The 26,736-nt window shown below is 41.2% G+C and overlaps 2 protein-coding genes across 3 annotated transcripts in view; both read left to right on the top strand.

Annotated features, from left to right (window-relative positions):
- Positions 1–15,691, top strand: part of angpt1 (angiopoietin 1) — a 50,637-nt gene extending 34,946 nt beyond the window's left edge. For both annotated transcript variants that reach the window (XM_086193906.1, XM_086193905.1), the window contains 3 exons: positions 714–880; positions 10,234–10,364; positions 13,540–15,691. In XM_086193906.1, the coding sequence (XP_086050032.1) occupies positions 714–880; positions 10,234–10,364; positions 13,540–13,703 (462 nt within the window). In that variant the 3' untranslated portion in view covers positions 13,704–15,691. The remainder of the gene's footprint in view (positions 1–713; positions 881–10,233; positions 10,365–13,539) is intronic.
- A 7,031-nt stretch (positions 15,692–22,722) lies between these two features.
- abrab (actin binding Rho activating protein b) lies at positions 22,723–26,284 on the top strand. Its single transcript, XM_086193274.1, has 2 exons — positions 22,723–23,462; positions 24,202–26,284. Exons 1-2 carry the CDS (start codon positions 22,723–22,725, stop codon positions 24,683–24,685), a joined length of 1,224 nt encoding a protein of 407 aa, XP_086049400.1. The 3' UTR covers positions 24,686–26,284.
- The last annotated feature ends 452 nt before the right edge of the window (positions 26,285–26,736 follow it).

The following is a 26,736-nucleotide window of genomic DNA, read 5'->3' as shown; positions in this document are numbered from 1 at the left end:
CACACATGCACGCACGCACACACACACACACACACACACACACACACACACACACACACACACACACACACACACACACACAAACACACACAGACTTGACTTCACCCCCCCCCAACCTTTAATGGAGCAGTCCAGACTCTCCTGTCAGGGCTGTAATGTCATCCTGCTTCATGATATTCCCCTCTGCGATCCGCTGCTGGTGCTGCTGTCAGAAGCACTTCACCTGTGACCACCAGACACTCTGATCAAATATAAAACTTTGCCATTGTTTTGGCAAGCAGCACATATTTTTGGAAAGAAGAATTGAAGTAATAATGAGTTTAACATGTGTAATTTGAGTTGGAGAAAAATGGAAAAGGTGTGTGTGTATTTAAGCTGGCACCCTGCAGTATTATGCATGCTTGAAAAATAGAGGAAAATACATTCTTCATACTTTGGCATGGCTAATTAAAAAAAAATGTGCTGGTGGATGAATAGCCGATATATTTCTTATGAGGAACCCGATGCTCTTATCTTCTGATTGACAAAAATTAAATCAACAAATAATTTGGACATGTCCTCGACCATTCCACTATCCTCTTGTGGTGAGATTCCAGCACTATTTTGAAATAAAAGTGACAACAGCGACTGAATATTCTCCAGTTTATGCTTTACAAATACGATTTTCACTGGTATTTTTCCACTGATTATTCTGTTCTCCTTCTTGATTGCAGGGTTTTGGCAGCCTGTCCGCGGAGCACTGGTTGGGGAACGAGTATGTTTACCAGTTAACCAGCCAGCGGCAGTATGTTCTCCGTGTGGAGCTGACAGACTGGGACGGACACCAGGCTTTCTCGCTGTATGACCGCTTCCAAATTGGAAGCGAGAAACAGAAGTACAGGTATTGCTCATATTTCTAGGAACAGATAAAGATTTTTTTTGACACACAGACAGAAATGTGTCTGTCTTCAATACAGTTTTTCATAAAGTTAGCTGGAGAATCCATGTGTCTGTTTCTTGTAGAACTTGACGGGGTTTTGATCTAAAGTCACATATTTGCACCACATGGGGAAGTGATACCGACTGAGAAGATGTTTATTGGTTGCTAGGCAAATATCACAGCAACAGGTTTTGCTCCCACACACGAGAAAAAAAAAACTACGTTAGAACTGCAAATACAGTGCATAGTGACTAATCTGCTTCTCCTGCCATTTAACATTTAGGAAATGGGTATTACATCCTTTGAGCAAAGAGAAGCTATTTGAATATCTCAGGGCCTACTGACAGGGACGATTCTTAAGGTGCCTGAGCACATTTTCCCCCGGAAAGTCCATAATTTTACTGGGGTGCTGCATGCCCTGCATGGCCAGGCATGGTTGGAAGAGGTAGGATGATGGAATCTGGCAGCTCAGTGGACGAAAAGACTCAATTTCAGTGGTTCGACTGGATTTTCAGTAGCTAACCTACAATTATGGGTGCAAACTTGTCCCCTTCTGATTGAGTGTGTGTTACAGTCTGTATAGTAGAGCTTGACATGGGGCCGGATTTGCACCATCATACAAAATTACTCATGTCCGGTCCCATTGCTGTGACTCAATCCTGCCAAAATGTCAGGCTCTACAGCTCAGTGATGACGTAAGCATGCTCAGGCCATGTCAGTGTGAGAGGAGGCCAGTGGGGGAGTGGGCAAAGGAGGGACAATTGTGCCTCAGAATAGTAAAATTCCATCGGGCCAAGCGTGTACCCCTAATCAACTGGTGAATTCTCAAACCCAAGTGATAGATTATGTCAATAAAAATGTGCTCAATCCAAACTGATTCATCGCTACAAAAATTGTTCCCAAAAGGACAGACAGAATGAAAGGACGCAAACGGATTATTCATAAGTACTCGGACTATAAATATTCCAGACTATGATCTTCACAGTCAAGCCAATCATCCTGTTATGTAAATCTTGAGAGATTTTTCTCATTGCGATTTCCATCCAAGTCAAATGTACCCCTGGTCATCCTCTCGTCTTTGCAAACTTTCCATTGACTGACACTTTGTTCTTGTGGGTTTGCGGGGGTGAATGATTGTGTTTTCTTTTGAGGGGGGTTAATGATAACAGGACTCAAACTGTGGCAGATGCTTGGCCCTCTCACATGTGGAAAACTACTGCAAATTCCACAGTTCCAAGCAATTGCTTGCTTCAAGGAAAAGCTCTGACATCTCCATTTCTCAAGTGTTCCCCGGTTGGCTGGATCTCTCTGATAAGAGGTCATTTTATGTGCGACAAATCCCATATTCATCTTGAAATGACTAAATAATTGAAAGGGATACTGCGGCTTAAAAGCATACACCTCAATCCTTCCATTGCACCCGAGTCTTGAGAAGAAAACTGGCTTGTTGCCATATCTAAATTTCAAAACTGTCTCGCGATGACAGGGGTTTCACTGTATGTGGTTTAGGTCTCAAGTCCCTTCTATCATGAGTGGGGCTCTGTTTTTTTGTTTTTTTTCTTCGGTCCGGAATTTATTTTAATCATGCGGAAGGGATCAACTCGGTCAAGGCTTATGGGTGTTATCCCATATATTTTCAACTTTGGTCTTCAACTTTGGGGTAAATGCAGAGGCGCTAAATTCTCAACATGGTGCAGAGGACCACATCCATGTAAGGTTAAAACTATTTTTCTTAAACCTATTTGATCGTAACATTTAGAATGTCTCATTTGGGTTCTTTGATGAAATGAAAAAAGGGGGGTTGCACAGAAATGCCTGGTATCAAAAAACCCTGGTATCTTACTGATGCCTTTACTTGACACTCAATCAAAAGAAAGATAGTCCAAGAGACAGAGAGACAGACCTTGTAAGCAAATGCAAAACATTTATGACACCATCAAACTCCTCTTTTCACTCTCTCCCACAAATATGTTTTCAGTCCCTTTTATGCAAACTCTACTTGTGTCCATGGCCCCACATGTAAGATTTGGAGTTAGCAAATGAAGGGAATCCTCATCTTTGTTTTGGATGCAGTCTCGTACTCTTTAGAAGTCCAATCGACATGCTGATTGCCATAAATAGATTTGTTCTTGACGAATAGCTGTGGTATGACAATCACACAAATAAACCAGATGGCTTTAACAAACACACGCTGCCACATTCTCGTTTCTGCTTTGGAAACTTTCTGTTTTTAAATGCCAAACATGATTGAATTTATTGCACTGGAAGTGATAGTTGTAGGTGATGCTTTCTGTTGTAGAGTTGGTTTTGGATTATTTTTTATCGTCTGTAGTGGTTTACTGGAATACAGTTTGCGTCAGCCAGAGTAAGATAAACATTTCTTAAGCCCTCATAAGGAATGGTTAAACTGCCCCCCCCCCCCTCTCACTCACACACACACACACACAGTGACAGCAGAAAAGCAACTGTTGGAAACAAGGCAGAAAAACAAAGAACCCAAGTCCAACAGTGTTGATGACTACGCCGTTATTTCTTTTTGAAATATGAATGGAGGGAAGAGGCAAAATAGAAATTATAGTTTGACAAATTAATCCCATTTTGGAGGAGCTACAGGTCACAAAGCTCTGCAGATTTTATTACATTTAGTAAAAAAAAATACAAATAAAAATGTTTGCAGCCTTACATTTCTTAGTAATTTGATATCCAAAAGGCCATCCAATCCATGTACTCCTTCTCATAATTATTGCCCATGCATCTCATGCGAGCTACCTTTGTTTGGGAGGAAAGATAACAAGAACATCTGGCCTCATTCAAGAACAGTTCTCACAGACAAAATTGTTCTGACACCCTTTTTTCCCCTTTTTTTTTTAACCCTCAATTAGGTCACCAAGTAGGCTTTGTTTCTGGAGGACTACACCGAGGCTGTCATGTTAAGCGGTACAAATAAAAAGAATAGAAAGTAAATCAACTGGTAATGTTTGCTTTGTTTTGTCCGAAGGGAAAACAAAACAAAAAAAAACCACATCAATGCTACGAGAAGGGATAACCGTACATGGAATCCTTGAATTTTTTCTGTACCAGACGGGATGAGTATGTCTGTGCTCACAACAGTTGTGATGTCCGCAAAGATTGTGGGAGGGGGGCCAACCCATTTTTAGAGGTAAATCAGTGTACGGTAGCTGGAGCAGATCCCTAGCACTGCATCATTGTAAAGTCAGCCAAACAACAGGAGTGTTCTACTGACTTCAGCAATGCTGGTGATCATAAAAATCCTTTTAACAACACTTGAAGGAGTAAAGTAAGGAGTAAATGTAGGCTGACCAGATTTGCAAAGTCTCCACTGAACCACAACCTCATAATGTTGTATAATTAACCAATTACATTCTTTTGCTGATTATGTCTGAGGTCACAATAATAGCAGAGGTTACTGTCTTAAAACCACCCCCTACCCCCTCACCCCCCACCATAGTTAGGTGGTTGCTGTAATACAACATGAGTTGCAGAAAGAATCCATCAAGTGTAATTTGATGATGGTTAAATATTGTTGTCATGACTGCCATCAGATTGTCGCATTTAGCTAACAGCCCTCATTTATCACAGTTCTAAAAACACAAAATTGGGCTTTGTGCATCAGGATGACTAGACAGGAAAACATAAAAACTTACCCAAGCTATTGGAATAATGACAAAAAATACAAGACTGAGTAAACTAGTCAAATAATGCCGCCATGGAAAATTATGCGCACAACAAAATAGTGTAACAAAAAAAGAGAGCCACAAAATTACACGATGCAGGTCTTAGATAAACAGCTCCCTGAATAACAGAAACTGTGATCATCGGTTATGTTGTGACACAAGTAGAGGGTGATTTGAGGGGCAGCTCACAGAGCTGGTGAGTAAGTGGAACTGACCATACAGGGGCTGAAAGACCAGTGTCATCAGCATAGAGCTGCACTTGACAATGATGAACAAAGCAAAAATAAAACTGAAAAAGGCCTATTTACTGGTAAATGTTGGCTAGACCTCAACATATTACTCACTGAAACCAGACTGGAGGCCATCTAGGCTTTTAGTGGTTGACTCAGAAAAAAGGGAGGTCAGGACTCTTAAGTGGCACTTTGTACAAATATTCTAGTTTTTGCTTGAATTTGAGGTATAACTAACGATGCACTTCTCTATTCAGATATATTCAGTGTGTAGTTTTGCATTGGCAAGATTTAAAGACCTCAATGTTTCACGTGCCTTGTTAAAAGGTTCTCTCTAAAAGAAATACGTACGATAACTACACTGGCCTACTAACCTTTTCAAAGTACATCAACGTATATAGTAACTTAGTGCTAAAAGTTAGAAAAAAGAAAAAAATGAAAAAACTTTTGACAGCCGATTTACTGATGTTCTTGTCCTTATCACCAGGAGTATGCTCCGTTGTCATAAAGTTTTTCTTCTCCCTAAATCACAACGGCTATTGAAGCAACATGTCAACAGGTCCAGCAAAATGACAAGTGAACAAACTCCATCGGACCAAAATCTGCACCATGGTCAAAAATAAAACCCGACTAAAGCCATAACTAACAATAATTGTTCCATTTTGTTATCTTTAGAAAAAGGAATCCAAGCTAACGTTTTTAAATGCCTTGTTTTGTTTGGCCGACAGTCCAGATATTGAGCTTCAATCGTGGAGGATGAAGAAAACATGCATATTTGAAGACACTGTGGACGTTTATATGGTGATTCACACAAATCATCTAGAAACCAAAGAATCGCTGCAGAAACACAGCAAGGTGCCAATTTAAAGAAAAAAGTTATTTGTACGTGCATGTGTACATCAGCGTCCACGTGTCTCAGCGGTGCTACTTGACACCTGAGAGGGCAGCTGTGTAGGTCATAGCTAGGCAGACACCTCGCTGGCCTCACAGTAAGAAGCAAACTGTTGGTCAGAGTGATTAACCTCTGTAATGGACCAATCAGACGTCAGCTCAGGAGGCTAATTACTGCCAGGTGTGGAACAGCACGTCCTGGCCCTTCATGTAAATAGATGACAAAAACAGCCGTGTCAGTCAAAAGATGAAAATCAAGACAGTTTAAGGAAAGTGATTAAATCACAAAATCCAATTAAATGGTTCCAGATTGATTGAATTTTGAATTGAATACAAAATGTATTTATTTATTTGTATTTTTTTTGTGGCACATGCTTCAAAGATGAAGTCCACTTAGAACAAAACCCAAAATGTCCTTAATAGAGTTAGGGGGATGACATCAGTATCTTCTGTTCCTAGCAACACAGTATGTTGTGAAATGGGATTTGTCATGTAAAAGAAAGACTGCAAACAGGCGACCTGTTAGCAGATTTGGGGCCCCACGCCAATTGCAGCCGGCTCTGCTGTATTCCAACACATTTCTCTTGCGCGCGCGCACACACACACACACACACACACACACACACACACACATGCTCAAATTCACACACACATTTTGCAGAAGATCTCCATGCAAGCATCCCCGGTTTGGTGCCAGACAACGTGCCTGCTAGTGCACTTGTAAAGACATGAAGGCTGATATATGTTTGCCTATTTAAGGCCATCTCTTGAGAGAACAGTTCCAAGTTCCCAGTGACATTTTTAAAATATCAACTTAAAAGCTTATTTTTGAGCCCTCGTGTTATTCTTCCTTTTAATGCACATGCATTAATAGTTAAAAAAAAGTGTGTGTGTGTGGGGGGGGGGACCTCAGGCTTTAGTTGTTGGACAGGCTTAATGCAGGATTAAATAAAAGATACATTTTGATAAAACGGCAGTCACTGTGACCTAGTTTTACTTGGAAATCATCTCAGATGAAAACATCAGAGTCATCGGATTCCTCACCTGATCGTACTACAACTGATCTCCCACGTACACAGTTTGCAGCTGTAAACTGAGCAATACTCCAGAGCATTGACTCGTTTTGACTGAAACGGAATCTCTATCAAAGCGTCAATGCGTCACTTCACCCAAATTGAAAACACTTTCTGTCTTACCCCTGGTTGTCCTTCGCTGTACAAATATTTTTAGTTTGATTTGACCAAGTTTTGATACAGTATATCTTCCTTGGAGAACTTTCTAGTAGCCACCCCAAATCAGTAGTCGTGGAAGGAGGTTAATTCATGGTGCTTAACACTTAAGAGTGAGTTTTGGAAGTAGCAGAAGTAGTGGCAGTAGTAGTAGTAGTAGTAGTAGTAGTAGTAGTAGTAGTGTGTTTTTTCTCAACACACCTCCAAACATTGCTTATTAAAGCTACAGTGTGAGATGTTTGTCTCCATCTAATGGAAGTGAAATTTACTGGACACGACTGTACACAACTGTTTGCACATGCTTACACCACAGCCTCCGCCATAAACTTGGCCATGGTTAGTATTTCAGCTATAAAATAGTGTATAGATTTTTTTGAGCATCACATGACCCCTGCAAAATGACACAAAAAATGTTCAGTTTCTTCTGATAACATTTGGATAATCTAGCAAAGCTGCTGGATTAAAGTATTTAACCCAAATTCATCAAGTTAGCAAAAGGCTAATTATAAGTAGCTAGCTAGCTCATTTAGCAGAGCTTTAATCTGGCTGCAATGAGTTGAATGAACTAAGGCTTGAATCCAAAGGATTTAATTTTTACTTGAAAATCCATCCATCCATTTTCTTCCACTTTTTCTGTTAAGGGTTGCAAGGGGTGGAGCCTATCCCAGCAGCCTTCAGGTGAGAGGCGGAGGTCACTCTGGACAGGTCACGAGTCCATCGCAGGGCCAACACATAGAGACAGACAACCATTCACTCATAGTCGCACCTACGGTCAGTTTAGAGTATCAATCAGCCTCGTCCCCTCTTGATGTCTTTGGACTGTGGGAGGAAGCTGGAGTACCAGAGAGAACCCACACAGGAACAGGGAGAACATGCAGACTCACACAGAAAGATCCCGTGCTGGAGCCGGGACTCAAACCCAGAACCTGCACCATAGTTTAAAAGTGTAATATAAAGGAGACGTGAGAGAAAGTACAGGAAAGTACTACATTAGGTATTAGTATTAGTATTACATTAGGTTCAGATTGTACTTGCAGCTTATGTTGGAGCCTTGTTACAGAAACAATCAAATCCACATCCATGACTCATTAAATTCACAATCTCACAGAGCACATGTCTCTCCCCAGACATCATCTCTCTGCCAGTCTCTCTATTCAGCCCTCAAGAAAATCATCTTTTCCTCTTGAGTTCTCTTTTTTTTGACTCATTTTAAGATTATCCCACTTATCAGTTGAGTGCAAAACGGACCCTGACAGGAAAAGAAAAGAAAAGAAAAACTGCAGATGTCAGTTAAGATGGGAAATGTCGGTCCGGTAAATATGCAGGACGCCCAGTAAACACAGCCGCAGACTATTTAAAGAAGCTTGTCAAAGTGTCGTGCCGAAAATCCCACTTGATGATGTGCCTTGGCAATTCGTCAGCGCAACAGGGATCACAAGGGCTTTTGTAGAATGGCGAGTACATGTGCAGCAACGTCTGGTCTTTATCAGAGTGGTAGCAGACCTCATCCTTGACAAAGCCTGTTTTATTCCTCAGAATTAAGGATAGCCTGATAGAAGTCATGCTACCCGTAAGTGAGGCAGCATGTTGGATGTGAGTTCACAATCTCCAAATACATCTGTTGTCTGGTCGACACTGCGTCACACAGGAACCTGCGCTTTTATACGTGCTCATGGGCTCTCACCCAGCTTGCCAGTGTTCCTTTGGTGCCGCGTGACTCATACTTACATTGGAATACTAAATATATATATTATTCCCCACACTGGCCCGCTGTCTGTACTGATTCATCATTTGCACAGCTGTCTAAATACAGGAGTCTTTCAAGTAAAGATGACTTTATTTCCCAGGGAGTTTACCAGTTTGAGGTATGCAAACTAATTCAACAGAGCAACAAGTTTTCTCTCCTGAAAAATCAAATATTTGTATTCTTTAACTTTCTCATCGGAAATCTGAAAAGGCTGCAAGTTTCACTACACGCCCTTAATCCCCTGTTGACGAGAAGAGAACTCAGAATATTGCTTTCTTTAACAGTGAACCGTACCTAAATAATGGAGAGCTCATTGGCCTTGTGCTGCAATGTATGTGATCTCTTCTATTGGGACGAAGTGAAATCAAGGGAGCGTGAGAGAACAATTATCGTAAAAAAAAAGGGCAAATGTGTGTTACAGCAGTTTAGAACAAACCGCTTCAGAGTGTGTTATTGCTGTTTACGGCGAAGCTTTCCAAGGGATGCCTAGATTGATTGTTCCGCATGCAGAACTTCTCACTCGCACCTCGTGTTCGTCCGCGGTGGGACACACCCCAGGGGAAGAGCTGCCAAGTTCCATATTAGTTTCAAATGTGTTTGTGAAGTGTTAAGCACATGAACAAATTCAGGTAGGGAATATTGGCGTATTATACATTTATATATACACGACTATATTATACATTATTATACGGGGAGAAACCTGATTTTCATCCCTGGCAGGTCATTCCACTCATACACAACACCTCACACACCACATGACAACACAGCCACACAGATCATGAAAAACAGTCACTTTATAAACCCAATCCAAGGGTGTAGACCCGCCCCTGCCGCCCGGGACGGTTCACAACACCGCACAAGACTCGCACATAGCAACATGCAACAATATAAAACACACACAGAATGGATTGATATTGTGTATTAAGTGTGGTGTGTACTTCTGCTTTCACGACATAATTCTGTAGGTGTTCTATAGAGTTAGTTCGTAAAAAAAAACAACAGTTTGACAAAAGCTGAGTGAGAGAGGAATTGAACAAGCCAGTCTCAAATGGTTCAGTCTGATGTTGTGGTGTTTAAAGCTTCAACAGCTGCAGATGGAAATGTTAGACATCTGTTTTCTCATAATGTTCTCTTTTTCTGAATTTGTTTGTTGAAAAACTACCAATCTGATTTTCATGAAAGCTGGTACGGGGGTGTGGGATGGATGTATTTTGGAGCAGATCTGTAGATGCAAAAAAATTAAAATTCCTCTTTTTGAACAAAAAAAAAGTCCTCCATGGAGGTCTGCACTTCTAGCTCTTGTTTTATATTCTATCTCCCCTTTTAATGTTGATCCAGGTGTTTGACATGTAGCCTCATTCACAACAAAAAACAAAATAGCTCTCAGGAGACGTTTTCTTGCAGTGTTATGTCTCCTGCCGTCTTTACTGCTTACACTACTGCTCACACCGCCTCTTTCGCGCTCTTCTCTTCCCTCTGATGGATTTTCTCGTCCTACCTCCTTCCTCCGGATGTCTTTCAGGCTGTTCCTGAAAAGCCACAGTGGGACGGCGGGAAGACAGAGCAGTCTAGTGATACATGGAGCAGACTTCAGCACCAAGGACATGGACAATGACAACTGCATGTGCAAGTGTGCCCTCATGCTAACTGGCGGTAAGTAAAGCTAAACAGACGGTTCTTCTTAGCCACAGAGAGCTCATTTACCACATACAGATGATCAAAACCACAATATCAAAGATAACCCAGTGAAACATATGTGACCCATCACTGTGCAGAAAAACTGTTCAAGGAAATTCGGGTGTAGCGCAAATAAGCTGCGACACCCCAACACTTTCATCCCCATCGTATAACGTGAATCTAATAAACACACACACACAAAGAGATTAATATTTCCTCACCAAACAATCACAGAGCAACACTGGGATTCAAATTTATCCCTGGCAAACTGGCAGAAGTCCAACATTCACTGGTCTTCTTGATGTATTTGTACCAAGAGCTGAACCTCAAGTGCTCTTAGGTACAACAGAGGAGATTATTCTGTACGTCCATGACACGCTAACGCTAACGCTGGCTAATCTGGTGGTTTATCTGCATGGTCGTCACAACTATCAAGCACAAAATCTCCCTGTATCTCGACAATTATTTGGTACAATCTTATTACCAATGTAGAAATCATGGGTAAACAGAAACCTCCAACCTCTAACAAAAGCACCATTACACGTTTATTCATAAAAGATTCCATAAGCAATTTGATCAGAATAGCCTTACAAGCGTTAGGGTTATGGTCAGGTGAGTTGTTTTGCAGGCTGTGCAGTGAGCTAAGGGGGCCGCTTACATCTGTCTGCACCTTTTCAGTTAGCATCTCCCTCCCTGTGGTACTGTGGTTGGAAAACACGCACAGTTATAAAAGTCCCTGGGCGCAGCACCAAGTGTCAGAGAGATTTAAGATGACACTGCTTCACCCGCTGTGTAAATGGAGCCCAGTGACCCGTCGCTGTCAATTCATGCCAGTTCTTTTTCTGTGTTGTGACCGGGAACTCATCAAACACTCAGATTTCAGATCAATATTGTCTCTTATGTGATTGTGAAAGCATCAGGATGAAGAGAACTGGCATCTAATCAGCAATCAACACCCAGACGCCGCTTGATTCATAGCTTATTAATAGCCTGAGAAGAGCTCCAGCATGTTGTCTGAGTCAAAGCTGGTCCGGACTCAGCGGCGTGCTGACTACAACATTTGATTTACTTCTTGTATTTATAAGAGCAAGGTTCACATTAAATGATGTAATCACCCCGAATAGAGGAAAACGCTTTCTGAGGACAATACCGCATGCAGTGTTGAGGATACAGAGGAGGATGCAAGGTGGACACATCTTGAGGTTTGGAGACTGGGGGGGGGGGGGCTAAAGTGTTCCAGTGCCTCTTAGAGGACATCACCTCCATTTTTATAAGTCAATAAAACTCTCTGGCCTTGAAGAGAGAGGATACTGCTCATAAATCCCACACTGAAGGTTTATGTGTGTGACAGGGTTTGTGTAGTCTGCAGTTTGTCACCAAAATGGCAAGCAGGACACATTTGCAGTGTTTTGCTTCACAGCTGAAGAAGAACAAACATTATCTTGATGAAATAATACAGCAGGTGGCACAGCAGATACAGGCTCTTATTACAAGCAACGCTCTCCTTTCACAGCGTCAACTAGGAGCTTCTGCTTCAATAACAGCATGTGCAAATGTTTCTAATCAGACCCACGGTCCCCTGAGCCACTACGCTCTGATGAGGTTTAAGCAAAAAACAAATCAAAACTAGTTGAGAAGAGAATTCTGTCCGGCCATGTGGTTCATAGACAACTTTCCTCTGACACACTTCAGCAATCTCAGCTCAAAGTAAAGAAAACCAGACGCAAACATTTTGCTCCACAACACTCCGAGTGACAGAATTAACCTCCGACTACCCTGAGAAAAGGAAAAAAGAGGACATTTTCCCATTTATATCACGATTGTCTATCAAAAGATGAAAATGGGATTTATACAGAGCTGAATCCTTGTCTCATTCATGATAAACTTAACAGTTAGCATCACCATGGCAACCACTAACTGCAGGGGAAGACTCCAGGTGATCAGATCAGCTGATTTAACCGCTGCTCAGATGTTTGCAGCGTCACACACAACAGCGTTAACATCTATTAGAACTTTTTCTTCAACTGCATCGTCTGATCATGCATTGACTATCGAGACAACGATGCAACCGGTCCACCCCAACATATTAGATATGCTCTGACTCTTGTGTATGGATATATTTCTCAAATGATAATTTCCCAAGAAACATTACAGGGGCGTTGGTACAGCCCTTGCATGTCTGATGACGACGCGGCAATCAATGTGAAATTTATACGTCTGATGTTTGCCAGCAACAAATGCAGAACATTGCTCCTGATTACTGGCGGGTCTTTGAAAATGTCATAGGTCACGGTGGTATTCAGGCCATTTGTCAGCGTGTGACCGACACATGCCATACCTCACATTTGTTCTATATCTAACAGTGAAGGTGTGTTTACAAGTGGAGATAAAAGACATGAATGGAGAACAATCATATTAGGGTCATGTTGACATACTGCATGTTGCAGTTAGGACTTCACTTTGACAGAGTAATTGGGTTTTTTGCTGTTCCAAATGTACTTCTAGGGGCCGGAGCTCCTCCGCAGCATCACACTGCTTCAGTTACAATGAGATGAAGAGACACAATTCGTTCAAACTGCAGCTCCTACGATTTGGACATTGCACTTGCTAATGTTTGGAGTCGTTGCGCAGCCTGACGTGATAGTTGTAGTAACATATATGCATTTGTGTAGCAGATTCTAGTGAAAGTCCAGTGCACCCTACACCTAACCTTCCTCTTCGGGGAAATTATGTGTCACCATGGGGAGTAGAATAAAAGTTTCCCATGCCATTCACAACTGCGATGTTCCCCTGAAGCACATGTACTCCTGCTTTAAATAGAGTGAGCTACTGAAAGAGTTCAGCAACAGGTACTAGCATGCCTGCGAACTCAGTGACAGAGACACGTTGGGCAGATAGCAGCGAAATAGCGTCCGGATCATTGGCACGACCTGTAGGAGAGGCCGTGGAAAACCTTCCACCTTAACCAGGAGGACAGTATAAACTTTGATCTTTTTTTTTTTAAAGGTTTGTATCGCAGTACTTTCAAACAAAAAGTTTATTTTTTTTCATGGTACACGCTAATATAGTTTGGCTGGAGAAGATGGAACTAATTTTTCTATATCCGTTGAGCAGAAGTGAATATTTTCTTGTCCTTCTTTTCTGTGTCCAGGTTGGTGGTTCGATGCTTGTGGCCCATCCAACCTTAACGGCATGTACTTCACCCAAGGACAACATGTAGGGAAGTTAAACGGTATCAAGTGGCACTACTTCAAGGGTCCCAGCTACTCGCTACGAGCCACAGCCATGATGATCCGCCCACTGGACTTCTCTTAGCCTTTTCACTTTTAAAAATGGCTATGTAGCACATTAGTGGGACGCTTCCAGTTTTATCCTCTTGTCTCATCTCATTTCCCTGGACATGCCTCATAACCTTTCCTCTTCGCTGCACCGACAGGCAGTCACTGGGGGGAAGGAAACGGAGGAAGGCATGTTTCACCTGAACGCTATTTAAGGACGAATGAGTTCAAGCGTGTTTATCCTGCACCTGGAATCAGTGAACATTTTGAGCACACTGTAAGGTCAGCTCGTATTAAAAAAAAAAAAAACACATAAAAAAACATCAAGCGCTATGTCAAACCCCATTTCTTCCATTTCCTTGGGGACTTGTGTTGTAATAATATGGAGGACATGAACTCTTGTGAATGGAAAGCAGCTATCGCAGTGCATTGACTCTGAGAGTGCAGGACAGAACATATCTGGAATGCTGTCAGAAGATAAAACGAAAGATATGTCTTTTTGTGTCAAAGTATGCTCGCAGAATGTTGAGTTTGTATTATATATATTCTGTTTTTAGTATTATTTTGTTATGGCAACAATATCCAAAATGAGAAGTCTTTTGTACTGTACAGTGTATACTGAATTTCTATCTGTATTAACACTCTGTTTTAAGGTGACTCTTACATGTAAATTATAGTGATGCTGTTACAGCAGTTGGTAATAGTTATGAGGGTCACTTGCAGCATTCGCTGGCAATTACACCTCGCTGTATTGACACAGTGGGATTATTTTTAGAGTACAAAGAGGTTGTTACTGGATTACATTCTGGATGTTGATCAAATTACCATAGTTATTGGCTGAGAAAGGACTCACACATGCCAAGGTTAACTGCCTTACTTCTGCTGAGCATGGACTTTCAAAATTATTCATATACATAGTGGTATTACGACTGGGTGAGTGTATGGAAAGAAGAGAATGCACATTTTTTTAAAAAATTGAAATAACCGTATTTGGGTCAAGGATGAGGATAAGACGGAGGTGGAGAGAGAGGTTTTTTGTTTGTTTTTTTGCTTTTATTTTGCATTTCAAAAATGAAGTTGAACTGAAATCAACATGCTGAGATTTATGTTTAAATACTGGGAGGAAAAACACTCAGATGACCCTTTCAGGAATAAAGACAAAATATCAAAACATGATGTTGTAAGATAAAAGTCAAACTGGACCAGATTAGCTGGTTTTGTCATTAAAATCTCAACATATAGACTTTATTCTTGACATGCACAGTATATAAAACCAATCTTATTTTGTTTTGTACGATTTGCCCTTTTCTATTAAGCTTTTGTCCACTCGCACAACAAACCCAGAGAATCAGATTAAATGTTGCGTAACCTCAAAGATTGCGTCACCCATCGGCCGTCTTACATCCGTTCGTTGACTGAGACAAAGACAACGTCGAGAAGGCTGATTCATCCAAAATATTATTCACAGACATCAACACAACATTTGGTATCTGAATCCAGACAGTTTCTGTTTCTCATCAATGCAGCTTTGAATTAAAAAAAAAAAAAAAGGTGCTTGAGTTGGATATGAAACATGAAATTAATGATTCTAGCAAATGATTCATGTGAATGTATTTCATAACTTCCAACACCAGACTCTACTACGGAGTACTTACTGAAAGTGCATGTGACGAAGAAGAAACTGTATCTGGAACTTATAAACCTACAAATGACATTTTTATTAGCATACTAAACTTGCATAATTTAATGTGTGTGCGTGTACGCTCGCTTTCCTCAGGAAAGTGATTCTTTTCTGTTCTCGTTCTGCCAGAAGTACGATGATGTTTTGAAATTGAGCATAAAACATGGATGTAAAGATAATAACCCTGGAGAAATGTGCCTTTGATAACTCTGCTTTTACCTCATTAAATTCTAGATTTGCAGATTTATTTAAACATCTTTCGTAACATGTGGTCAGTGTTGTGTTGCTAGACTAAATAAAAGAGTACGTGATGCACTAATGTTTTCAATCTGCATTCAGACTGGCTTTGTGCGTGTGTGTGAGTGTGTGTGTGCGCGCGCGTGTGTGTGAGCTACAGCCTATAAATGTGATGACAGACACATGTTTAAAGTTACGGTTCCAATAGCAGACATGTTTCTGCTTCAAGATGCTTCCTTTCACGATAATATCTTCAAAATCGGTTTAAAATCCTCACTGTATGTCATGCTAAGTAAGCTTGTATTGACACAGAAAGACTTGAGATTAAACGCAGAGATACGGAGTCATACTCTCTTCCTCTTTATTCAGGATGAAGCCAGATGGTGCAGTGGCTGTTGTCTCCAGTGGTGGCTTGCTTGCATGCTTGGTGCAATGATGTATCGCTAAAGTGCCAAGCAAGGCTGTCCGTACCTGTAGTGCCTCTTCATAGATGACATTCCTGGGTCTAATCAGAGGTTCAACAAATTACTGCAGCCTTCAAACCCCTCCGTGTCCTTCAGCACCTGAACTGACCCGACACCGTCGCTGGAATGTGTCCCAACAGAGGCTGAACCGGCCGAGTGTGACGAGGGTCCACACAAGCTTTGTTGGTTTGAGGACAGGAGGTACTAAGAACCGCCTCTAAATTGAAGCTTTTGTGTCCAGTATTGGACATGCAGGATTGACTGTCCCACCTCCATTTAAGCACATCCGCAGCCTGCTTACTTTTCTGAAAACGTATCCTTTCCTGTTAGCTGAAGAAGAGCTGAGGGATGTTGAGGTGACAGGACTCCCAGAGGGAGGTGAGGCTCTGAACTCCCAAGCAGGAGGGCAGTGTTGGACCTTAACCAGATCAGATATGGTGGAATACAGAACTTGCTGAAAGAACACTCAGGGCTATTGAATCCCACAATGAGACCACCTGCCCACATGAAAATTAAGACAAATATTCAGGAAGGAAGTGGAGGTAAAAAATAGCAAAAGCCAAATGTGACTCACATAAGCACACACCCTCATTTATTACCCTCATGAATTATCCAGTGATTACACCTCAACAGGTTCTGCAAGGATTTATTCATATATATATATATATATATATATATATATATATATATATATATATATATATAAAATCATTCATGGATATATTCAATAGGATTTGGGATTTACATAAAAAAGTAGAGTAGGTGTCCATCTGAGTCCATCTCTTGATACCTGACGTACTTTTTTATTAAGGCAAACAACAGTTTTCTCTTTGAAAACTACAAACTTCCGACTGTTGTTTTTCACTGCCGTGTAATTGAGTGCCGTACGTGAACATGAACTTCCCTACCGTCATAACATAACTAACATAAATCTGTTGAGGGCAGGTCCTAATCTGGAAATATCTTAATAGACAAAACAGAGGAAAAAAAGAGGTTAAGTCGTTACTCAGTGTAAAGCAATCGCATAAACGCCACTAACAATAGTACCTCAGCGTAGAAAGTAAAAACAATAAACGATTTTTTTATGTTAAATCTGATCATATCTGGCCATGACATTGGCTCATGCTTGCAATTTCTGTCTCATTCTTCTCACAGAACGATCCTCTGTTCAGAGTACTCGGAAAAACCGCAAGAAATCTTTATCTGCTATGTTCTTTACTTTTGAAATCGCCAGTAGACCATCTGAAGATCACGTCAAACCCTGGGGAGAATATTTTGACATATTTTATTGGCAATTATGAAGCAATTTTCGCTACAGCGTTCTTGTTTTGAGCATGAACTCCCCCGGTTTGGTAGAATTAATGGAGAAGAATACGGGGAATGAATCTGAGGTCCTATACAAACCTCAAAAAGAGCTCAGTATGAGTGATGGTCTGTGGGAGTGAGAATGACACTGATGTAAACAGAGTGTGTGAAGCAAAGACAGGTTGCAGGCCCTCGCAAGAGCCATTCAACCTGATAATAGCATACACCCCTCTTAGTTTAAGACCTTGGAAAAAAGAAAAAAAAAAAGCTACAATCCTAAACTGTAAATTTCATGTCAATTTCAAATGTTAGCATAGGGAGAAAAAAGGCCGATATGGATCCCATTGAGACGTTACAGCATGCAGACATCCCAGGAGGTTCCAGCATTCACGTTTGCCTCATTCATACCGCGATGCGATCGTTTTTCTTACCGAGTCGTTTTCACTTGAGCAAAAGCCATGGGAAATAAATATGAATATGATGTGTGGGACAAGTGGACGCAGGAATGTGCAGGTTCTGTTTCGAGCGCTTTATTTAAGATCAGTGTCTGTAATATTGTAAGAGGCGGTGTAACAAGTGAGAAGAGTGTGGCCAGTTATTGCTCTTGGGGTTGCTGTGGCCAGAAGTAATGAAGTGCGATTGCTGACTGGTGCATGCCAAAAGCAACATGTTTTTACAAGATTTATGGTAAAGGGACCGTGTCTTAAAATAAATGTTTTGCCAACATATTCAATATCTGTAAAACACCAAGGATCCAGGATACAAATCACCAAGAAGCCTTTGAAATGATTGCCAATACCTCAGTCTTTCTTGTTTGTAAGCACATTTTAACTTGAGAACTTGATGCTACCACAGTAGAAATATGTAATTAATTAATTCATTAATTCTGGCATCTCTTTTAGTTAAAGCTTTGTTGAGTAAAATGTCCCTACCCCGTGCAATTAAGAGTACCGTCCCTCTCAAAACGTTAGCCCACTTGCTAAATCCTTGCTAACGTTATACTCTCAGCCCCAGAAAGCCCCTCCACTTGCGCCCAGAAATAGTTACTCAAATAAACATTTACACAGGAACAAACACAGGACGTGTAAAAGCTTCAATAATTGTCATTCTTGTTTGTCTTTAATTTGTTCATCTGAACCCCATGCTGTTTGTTTGTTTGGAGGATGCTCTGGGAATCAGCCATACACCCAGCTACAGTCAATCACTACAATTGGTTGATATAAAAGGCATCATTACAGTTGTGGTAGCCACAGACCAAAAAATGTAAATTTACATGATTTGGAGAAAAAATTACCTGGTGATGATGAGGAAGTGTTGGAGTTTGGGTGACATTTCCTTTAAAGCTAATGTTTCACACTGCACCTTTGAGACTAAGATTTGTTGAGTTGCGTAAAATGTTGCGGCAACTGAGGACTGAATTTCAAGAGTCCTGTTAGAAACCCCACGGAATTGATTAGAACAAGTTTATTAAGCTTTTTTCTTCAAAAGTAGCACCATCAGTAGTCCAGTATTATGTTAGGTCATCACCATATACTTAACGACACGATAAAAACATTAAAATGAAGGACATTCTCATCAGTGTCAGCTATGCTTTGCAGTGATAATTATTAGCAATCTCATTAGAATGCTTACACTCCAACTTGTGATGTGAAGCGTTGTCGTTGTGCACATTTCTGACATACCGTTTGGATCCAAATCGTTGCTCTATCTGAAACGCCTCACGGAGCCGCTGCAGCTCTAGACTCCTCGTCTTGTCTCGAGTCATTAATAGTTATCAGTGACACAGAAAAAAAACATCCCTAACATTTAACAGTGCAGTTAAAGGCCTCCGCAACTGTAAACACTTGCCACTCCGAATTGCTTTTCTTTTATCTTTTATCATATTCTTTCCTCGTCTGTTTCCATCCTCTTAGTAATGTAAAATATTGCCATGAAACCTGTCACATAAATGGAAGCCAGGGACCTTTAACTCTCCCTTAACCACTAACAAGTCTGTCTGGCTCCAGCAGTGCTCTCTGTCATCCTGTCGGTCCCTCTGCAGGGGACAGCGTATCTTCCCAGCTTCCCGGCTGGCCTGCGGTGACCCACGGATCCAGCCAGCTTTAATTTACTGTCTTTCCTTTCTTTATTTATTAGGGCCAAGTGGCATGACCAAACAATAACATACAGCTTCTTCGGAAGGAAGTATTAGTGGATTACATAGAGGTTTACTTTTTCTGGGCCAGGACAGAATTGTGTGGCTGGCTTTCGATTTTTGAGGTCAGCATTGTGGAGAGGACGGTTGCAGAAGCGTCAGAAGTGTGCTTGAGCGCAGCTATTTCAAGTTATTCTTCAACCGAAATTTGTTTGACAGTCAGGGCGCAAGTGAAGAGATATAAAATCAACCAAAGGCGAGGGACGACATTGTCATCATCCGTTGATGGTAACGGGCTTTCATCTTCTACTCCTTTGCTCTCACGTGCTGATTTTTGCAAAAACAGAAGTGCTATTCCGTGCATGAATATCTCCCCATAAGCACCAGACCAATCAGCGTCACACACGTAGCAGGGGTCACACAGAGAAAACAGACTCACAGATGGATTCTGGCACAATAATGCACAATAATAAAGCTTGCCAAATCAAACAATTTTGAAATAAGCAGTGAACAGTAAACAAAGCAGCAGTAAGCGTGCAGATGTTAGTAAGCACCAGGAAAGACAGGTGTGTTCACTCCAGATCTGGAGCTCCTCAGCGTTCAGTAGGTCAGACCACCCTGTTAATTTGGCCTAAATCACAATAGACTTTAATTTCGGGAACATACCGACTCCCCACCTGCAGCATATATTTAGTAGTCTCAGCTCAAATTAAAACCAGCTGAGGACACTAATGCTGTTCCGCTTTGGAAAGTCTGACAGAAACCAAGATAAAGACTAATGGCATCTTAATGGAAAACATCTTTTAACACCCATGGATTTTTGCTTTTTTTTAGGCTAATTTGCTATTGTTTTATTCAGCTTATCAGAATGGCCTCTATCATCCCCTTGTCGTATGGTGTGTTTGTTTAACAGTGTATTATTTTAGAGGAATCTGGCTCATTCAAAACTGGAAAAGATGACGAAGTGTGTGACAATGTGGGATTAAAATTTAGTCTGAATATGTAGACAATCGAAATGACTCCAATACAAACAGTATGACCTGTTGCTAATGTGACTGTAGGAAGGTTTACATGTTGTGTCAGTGCATTAGAATATCAAACCTAGAGCGCTGGAGTGATGTCACCCTTGTGGAGCCCTACATTTCTCAAACACTGACATCAGAGTGACCTCTGCTGGTAGAACTCCGTCTTTACAATTACCTTCCAAGTTTCGAAATTCAGTCTGCACAGCAGCGCATGAATTTAAATTGATGGAATCATATGAAATGTATTATCTGATCAGATAGAAACAAACTGTGTAAATGGGAAAGAAGGACAAGTTCTACAGGAATCGCTGACATTCAGGTGTCAGATGTGCTTCTGATGTAATATCCAGAGAAAACTCCAGGTGGTGCTAAAGGGCTTGTCTTGGATGTGATACCGCGGATGGGGTAAGATTTCTGACGGGGCTTGTTGTGACTATTAACATCATAATATCTGACTAATGTATGGAGGACGCATTTAAATCGAGAAACTACTGTGTAAAAAAGGGAAAAAGACCTTCTCTTGAAATGTACCATCTTTGTCTTGGGTTTTTGTCCTACACAACCTCGTCTGACCCTTTGAACACAGTCGAGGTCAAGTTACTGATATGTACTGTGTGCTGTGCTGCCAAAACTTTGTATGAACTTCAGACTTAATCCTTAATTCTTTTGAAATACCTAATAATAACAAATGTGTGAGAACCCATGCTGTAAAAGTCTGTTTAGATGACATATCTGTAATATAACTTTTTGGAATTTAAGAAACTTTTAGTATCTGTTTTTGAGTCGTGTTTTCTATTTTTGTGCTCCGATGCGTTCATTCAGAAATAGACAGGCGCTATAGCAAGAAAAACGACGAAACCTTTTGCTACAAAGTCCTGCTTTCTTTCATGTAAGAGACAAGGAAGTTCTCTGCGATGTTATTTCTATCATGAGATATTGTCAGTGTTAGGGTTAACAATCTGTTGGTGCAAACATGCCAGCATGTTATTGTGGTAACTAACACTGACAAAAGGAAGCTGATGGTATCTCATGACTTATTTGCTGAGTTACTGTAAAAGGAAATACTGTCATACCTTTATACCGCGTCAGAGAGGAGCTGCGAGTTGTGTTTTGAATCAAAAAAGTAAAGAAAATAATGCTTTAAAAATGACACTTTTGTTATGATAATTAGGTGTCGGTACATTTCTTATGTAAATCCTTTCACCCTGAAGTAGCTACACTATATCGCGTTTATTCACACATTCTCTCCCAAATTGAAAGGTTAATGGGTCTTGTCCTTGTGGAGGGGCATTCAAACCAAACCCAGTGACTCAAACCAGTACGGTAAATACAAATCACGCTGATATCCTCTGAGAAGACATTCTGTGCTTGCTTGATTCTCAGTGAGTCATTTCCAGTCTCCATGACAGACTGCCAACAGCTGCAACTTCATGTCTGTGTGCCAGCTTCTATTAATAAACACCCCCCCCCCCCACACACAAATATGCAAACCAATATATATTCACACAAAACATCGCTCCTAAACAACCACTAAACACCTCTTGCAAAATAAAGTGTTGAGGTTTGTGGTTGTGGTGTTAGAAGACACTGTGACAAACTGATCTCAAGTGCGCTGCAAGTCTAAACCTTCTTGTGCGTCAGCAGGTGAACCTCATCTGCTCCAGGTGTCACACTCTGGACAGGCGTTCCTTTTCCTTCCGTGGATTAAGTGTCTTCTTGTATCCCCCAAGACACCAATTAGGTGACATGAATGACAGCGTTTAGAGACAAAGACACAATTTACAAATGTATATAAATGTTATGTCTGAAACTGCAAGAAGTATGAGTTCTTTGCAAAGACCACACACTCCATAGGACTTATCTGACCGTGCATATATGCATATCTCTGCATGTCTGTATGCTCCGGTCTGTGTGTGTGTTTGCGCTACACTGCTAATTAAACTCAGGCCTATTGCCCTGTTTACCTCGAGTTACAAGCTCCACTATCTGTGATGAAACCCGATTCTGTCGGGGTGACAAGTGTCAGGGAATATGATCAGAACGGTAGCCTGAGATAGCAGGAATACTTTCCAGAGTCATGTTAGGGTTTGCCCTCCCATTTTAGAGCAGGAGCTGTTAGGATAGAACGCAACAGAGGGTAACCCATTACAGATAAACTAGCGAGGAGACCAACTCTGACAGCTCACTTAAGGGGATTAGCACCCAGAATTATGTCTGACAAACAGACTGGTCAAGGCTCCCAACGGACACCATCCACCAACAAGAACATCAAGAAGCTTCGCACCATTAGTAAGGTGCTCAGCTTGACAAGCAGCTGGCAGCAGTGGGTGACGGACAATGAGACGAAGCAGGCTAGTGAGCCCAGTGGATGGTCTCCATCTTGGATTGGGGAAGAGGAACCCAAAAAGACTTGGGTGCCGAGGAAGTCTTTCCCTGGTCAGAAGCAAAAGGCTTCTCAGGAGAAGAGTCAAGATGCAGCCAAGCCTGAGGAGGTCACCGTCTCGGCTGAGCCCCTTGTGGTGTCTCCAATCAAGACAAAGCAGGTGGTGAAGACTGTGACCAGCGGGGTTCAGGACAAAGGTGCAGGCATTGAGCTCCTGGCTGAGAGGATCAAGCGGGAGGCTCTGTCATCAGCTGAGGAGATCGACAGGATTCTGAAGAAACACTCACCTACACTCCGCAGGAAGTGCTCCAATATGGTATCATCGCTGACCAAAAGCTGGAAGCAGGTGGAGAGTGAACAGAAGTCTGGAAAAGAAGGAGATGTAAAAGATGGACACACCAGTGATGTTGACGGAGGTGACAGAGGACACCCTGAGGTCGGGAAGGAGAGCTTGGATATGGAGGATACGCAAACATCTATGATGATCTCTGTAAGAGAGGCAGAGCAAAAAGGCTCTGACGGGGACTCTGAGTCTGCAGTGAAGATCAGAAGGCCTCCAGTTACAACGTGAGTTGGATCAGTGTATTTGTGATTTTCCTTTCACAGATGAAAAGCAATTATTACCTTGTCGAGGCGTTTCTTGTCTAGTGCACCGAAACATCTTTTTGGCGACAACTTTAGTTTGTTTTCTTCAAAATATTTGCAAGGATAGAGTAAGAACTAAATTTGATGGTACAAAAAAGATCCAGAAGACTGTATAACGATGCAGGATCAGATTCCCCCTCCAGTAATCGAATGACCAACTGGAGGACACTCGACCTCAGCTGAACCTACTGTCAGAAAAAGATAACATTTTTCACAATGTTAAATGGATCCGGTTTGCGTTACGTCCCAAGAATTGTGAAAATCAGACACCTCGTTTTTGTGTAATCTGCGAACACACATGCAAGCAGCATTAATCACAATGTCTTCTTGAGAACACCCTGACACGATCAGATCTGGTTTTGGATCAACCTTAAAATTTATAAGTTCCCACAATCTAAAATTTTCATCAAACCCATCTACAAATTTTTGTCACACAAATCAATGCCAGTGATTACATGACCACCTGAACTTAAATAAATCTATCTCACTCAGTTTCGGGGTTCCTCAAGGTTGCCCCTTGGGGCCCCTCAAGTTTGCCTACTTGACAATCCAGCCTGCACTTACATCGCCAAGCAAAATGTAAAATTTGTATTTTCAAACGTGTACATGGTGCTTCTTTTTATTTTCAAATGTTTGTAATACAATCTGACATCCCATCCAGGTACCAAAGGAAAGCTGAGGAGGCTAACAAGATCAATACCCTCTCTAAGAAGTACAGCGCTGTGGGAAGTCTGAAGAGTCGCTGGCAGAACTGGGCCTTGGAACACACTGATAACCAGAAACTGAACCCCTTCAGTGAATATTTTGACTATGACTACTCCATGTCCCTTCGCCTTCAAAAAGGACAAGATGGATACGGACGACCGAAGGAAGGTACTAAAACAGCAGAAAGAGCCAAACGTGCCGAGCAACACATCCACCGAGAGATAGACGATATGTGTTACGTGATCAGGACGATGGCTGATCGGGACGCAGATGGAAAGACCCGAGTTACCTTTGGACAACTGTTTGAAAGATATGTCCGCATCTCTGACAAGGTGGTGGGGATTCTGATGAGAGCCAGGAAACATGGGAAGGTGAAGTTTGAAGGAGAGATGCTGTGGCAAGGCCAAGACGACGACGTGATCATTACTCTGCTGGTGTGACAGTCACACCTGGGTGCTCCAACAGCTAACGAAAACAACACTGAAATAATCTTTATCAACAAATGGGAGGATTTGAAATATAATTTGCCCTGAGTCTATTCCGTGGTGACACACAGAACAATCCCAAAGAAGCTGGAGACTACGAGTCTTAGGGAAGGAGTCAACGTGGATTATCTTGCTGCTATTTTTGTATCGACTGGAAGGTTCCTCCTGCCAGTGCTGTGGATGTGAACGGCGCTTGTCACGCACATAGAATTCAAAATGTCAAACTTACTAAGGGTACTAAGCTTCTGGCGAATTCAAGAGTTTTGTATTTTTTCTGTTTAGCACTTTCTTAATATACTCTGCAAAAAACAAAAACAAAGTATGTGATGATGAACCAAACAACCAGCTTTGCAGTATTAGAGTATATAACTTATATTGTACTTTAAACAGAATGAGCCTGAATATTCACGGTTTCAGCTTTCATTTCACTGCAAAAGAGAGCTGGAGCTTAGCGTCACTGCATATTTAGACCGAGGCTGCTATCAGTACTGTAAACGCTGACTTTATAAATGTCTTTTTAGCTGTTCTTTTACCATGTTAATATTTTTGCACATTAGTACGAAGGAGTATTCGGGCCAAGGAAGAGGAAAGACATGAGAGGAAGAAGACAGGTTGTTGTTTTTTTTTTATGATGCACTTTGAGAAAAAAGTGAGAATGTCAAGAGAAAGTGGAATTGTTTAGAAAAAAGAGAACATTTTGAGAAAAATGTCCGAATGTTGGGAATAACGTCGAAGTCAATCAGAAGTTTTTTTTTCCATGATTTTGAATTTGGATTAAGTCGAAATGTAAAGAAGGAAGGTAACAGTGAGACCACCTCTCCCGAGCTTGCGTGATTTTTTTTTTTTTTATTCGTCGTACGTTAAAACATTTCCGTGTCATCCCAAATGATTTTCAAAATGTTTCAAAAAACACATGCAAGCAACAACCCTGCTTGTTTTTCAGTGTCATCAAAGTGAAGTTATTTTTGGTGTTACGCTGGCAGTGTTTGCAAGCCGTATTCCGGCATATTCCTCCATTATCTTGACGGTGCAGAATCATGTTGTTATGCTCTTTTTTTGTTTAAACAAGAAAATGTAGCACGATTAAATCAATTGATGGGAATCCAGTGGTTTTAAAAAACAAAACAAAAACCTTAACATCTGTACTGTGACAGTGTCCTTAAGTGGTTTAAATCAAATGATGAATTTCTCCTCAGAGAAATGAAAGGGGAGTTCACATAGGTTTTAAAAGTAGACCTCCAAATGCCATTTGACTGATATTAAACGAGAATATAACGACGGGTGATTAGAGAGAGAGAGAGAGAGAGAGAAAGCAGTTGGTCGGGTGTGGCTGTGAACGCTTCACTGCATCAGTCAACCTACAACTGATGCACGTTGCTTCCTGGTTTCTTCTCATCTGCCGGAGGATTGAGGAAGAACAACGTAGAAATCCCGTCATTCACCAGACGGAAGACTTAAGATAGTGTGTTCAGGATTTTGGTGAACCAAAACTTCATCAGATTAAAAACAAGGAGAGGAGGATGACATCCGGACATTTTGCAAGACGTTTCACGAAAGACGATGAGATTAAAAGAAAAGAAAATCAGGATGCGACCTTTCATGGGATATTTGAGCGTTGCCTGATGCTTCCTCGGTTATCTTGTATCAAATCTCCAACAAAATAAATCCATTTGCCAACAACTAGGATTGAACTTTATTATTCTTATTGACACATTGGACATGAATTGAAATTAGTACTGAAATTAAAACGCATTATTCTGTGTTGAAGTAGAAAGAGATGCTTTTAAAAACCTGTGACTGACTGAACAAATCTATGTAGCGTCTTTGTTTATTTACTGTCGATCGTAAAATTGTCATACTTACATCATGAAATGGACATGGATTAAAAATAAATAAAGATGAATGCGGGTACACTTTAAACCGCTAAAGCTGCTGGTATCGACCTGTCAATCAGATTGTGAGGATGTGGCATGAGGTAAGAAAATAAAAAGCTGACATACAGTCTT

The sequence above is a fragment of the Aulostomus chinensis genome, chromosome 22 (assembly GCF_037954235.1).
Source record: "Aulostomus chinensis isolate RoL2024-O1b breed Wild chromosome 22, RoL_Achi_v1.0, whole genome shotgun sequence".
Lineage (NCBI taxonomy): Eukaryota > Metazoa > Chordata > Actinopteri > Syngnathiformes > Aulostomidae > Aulostomus > Aulostomus chinensis.
This window is presented reverse-complemented; position numbering and strand designations above follow the sequence as displayed.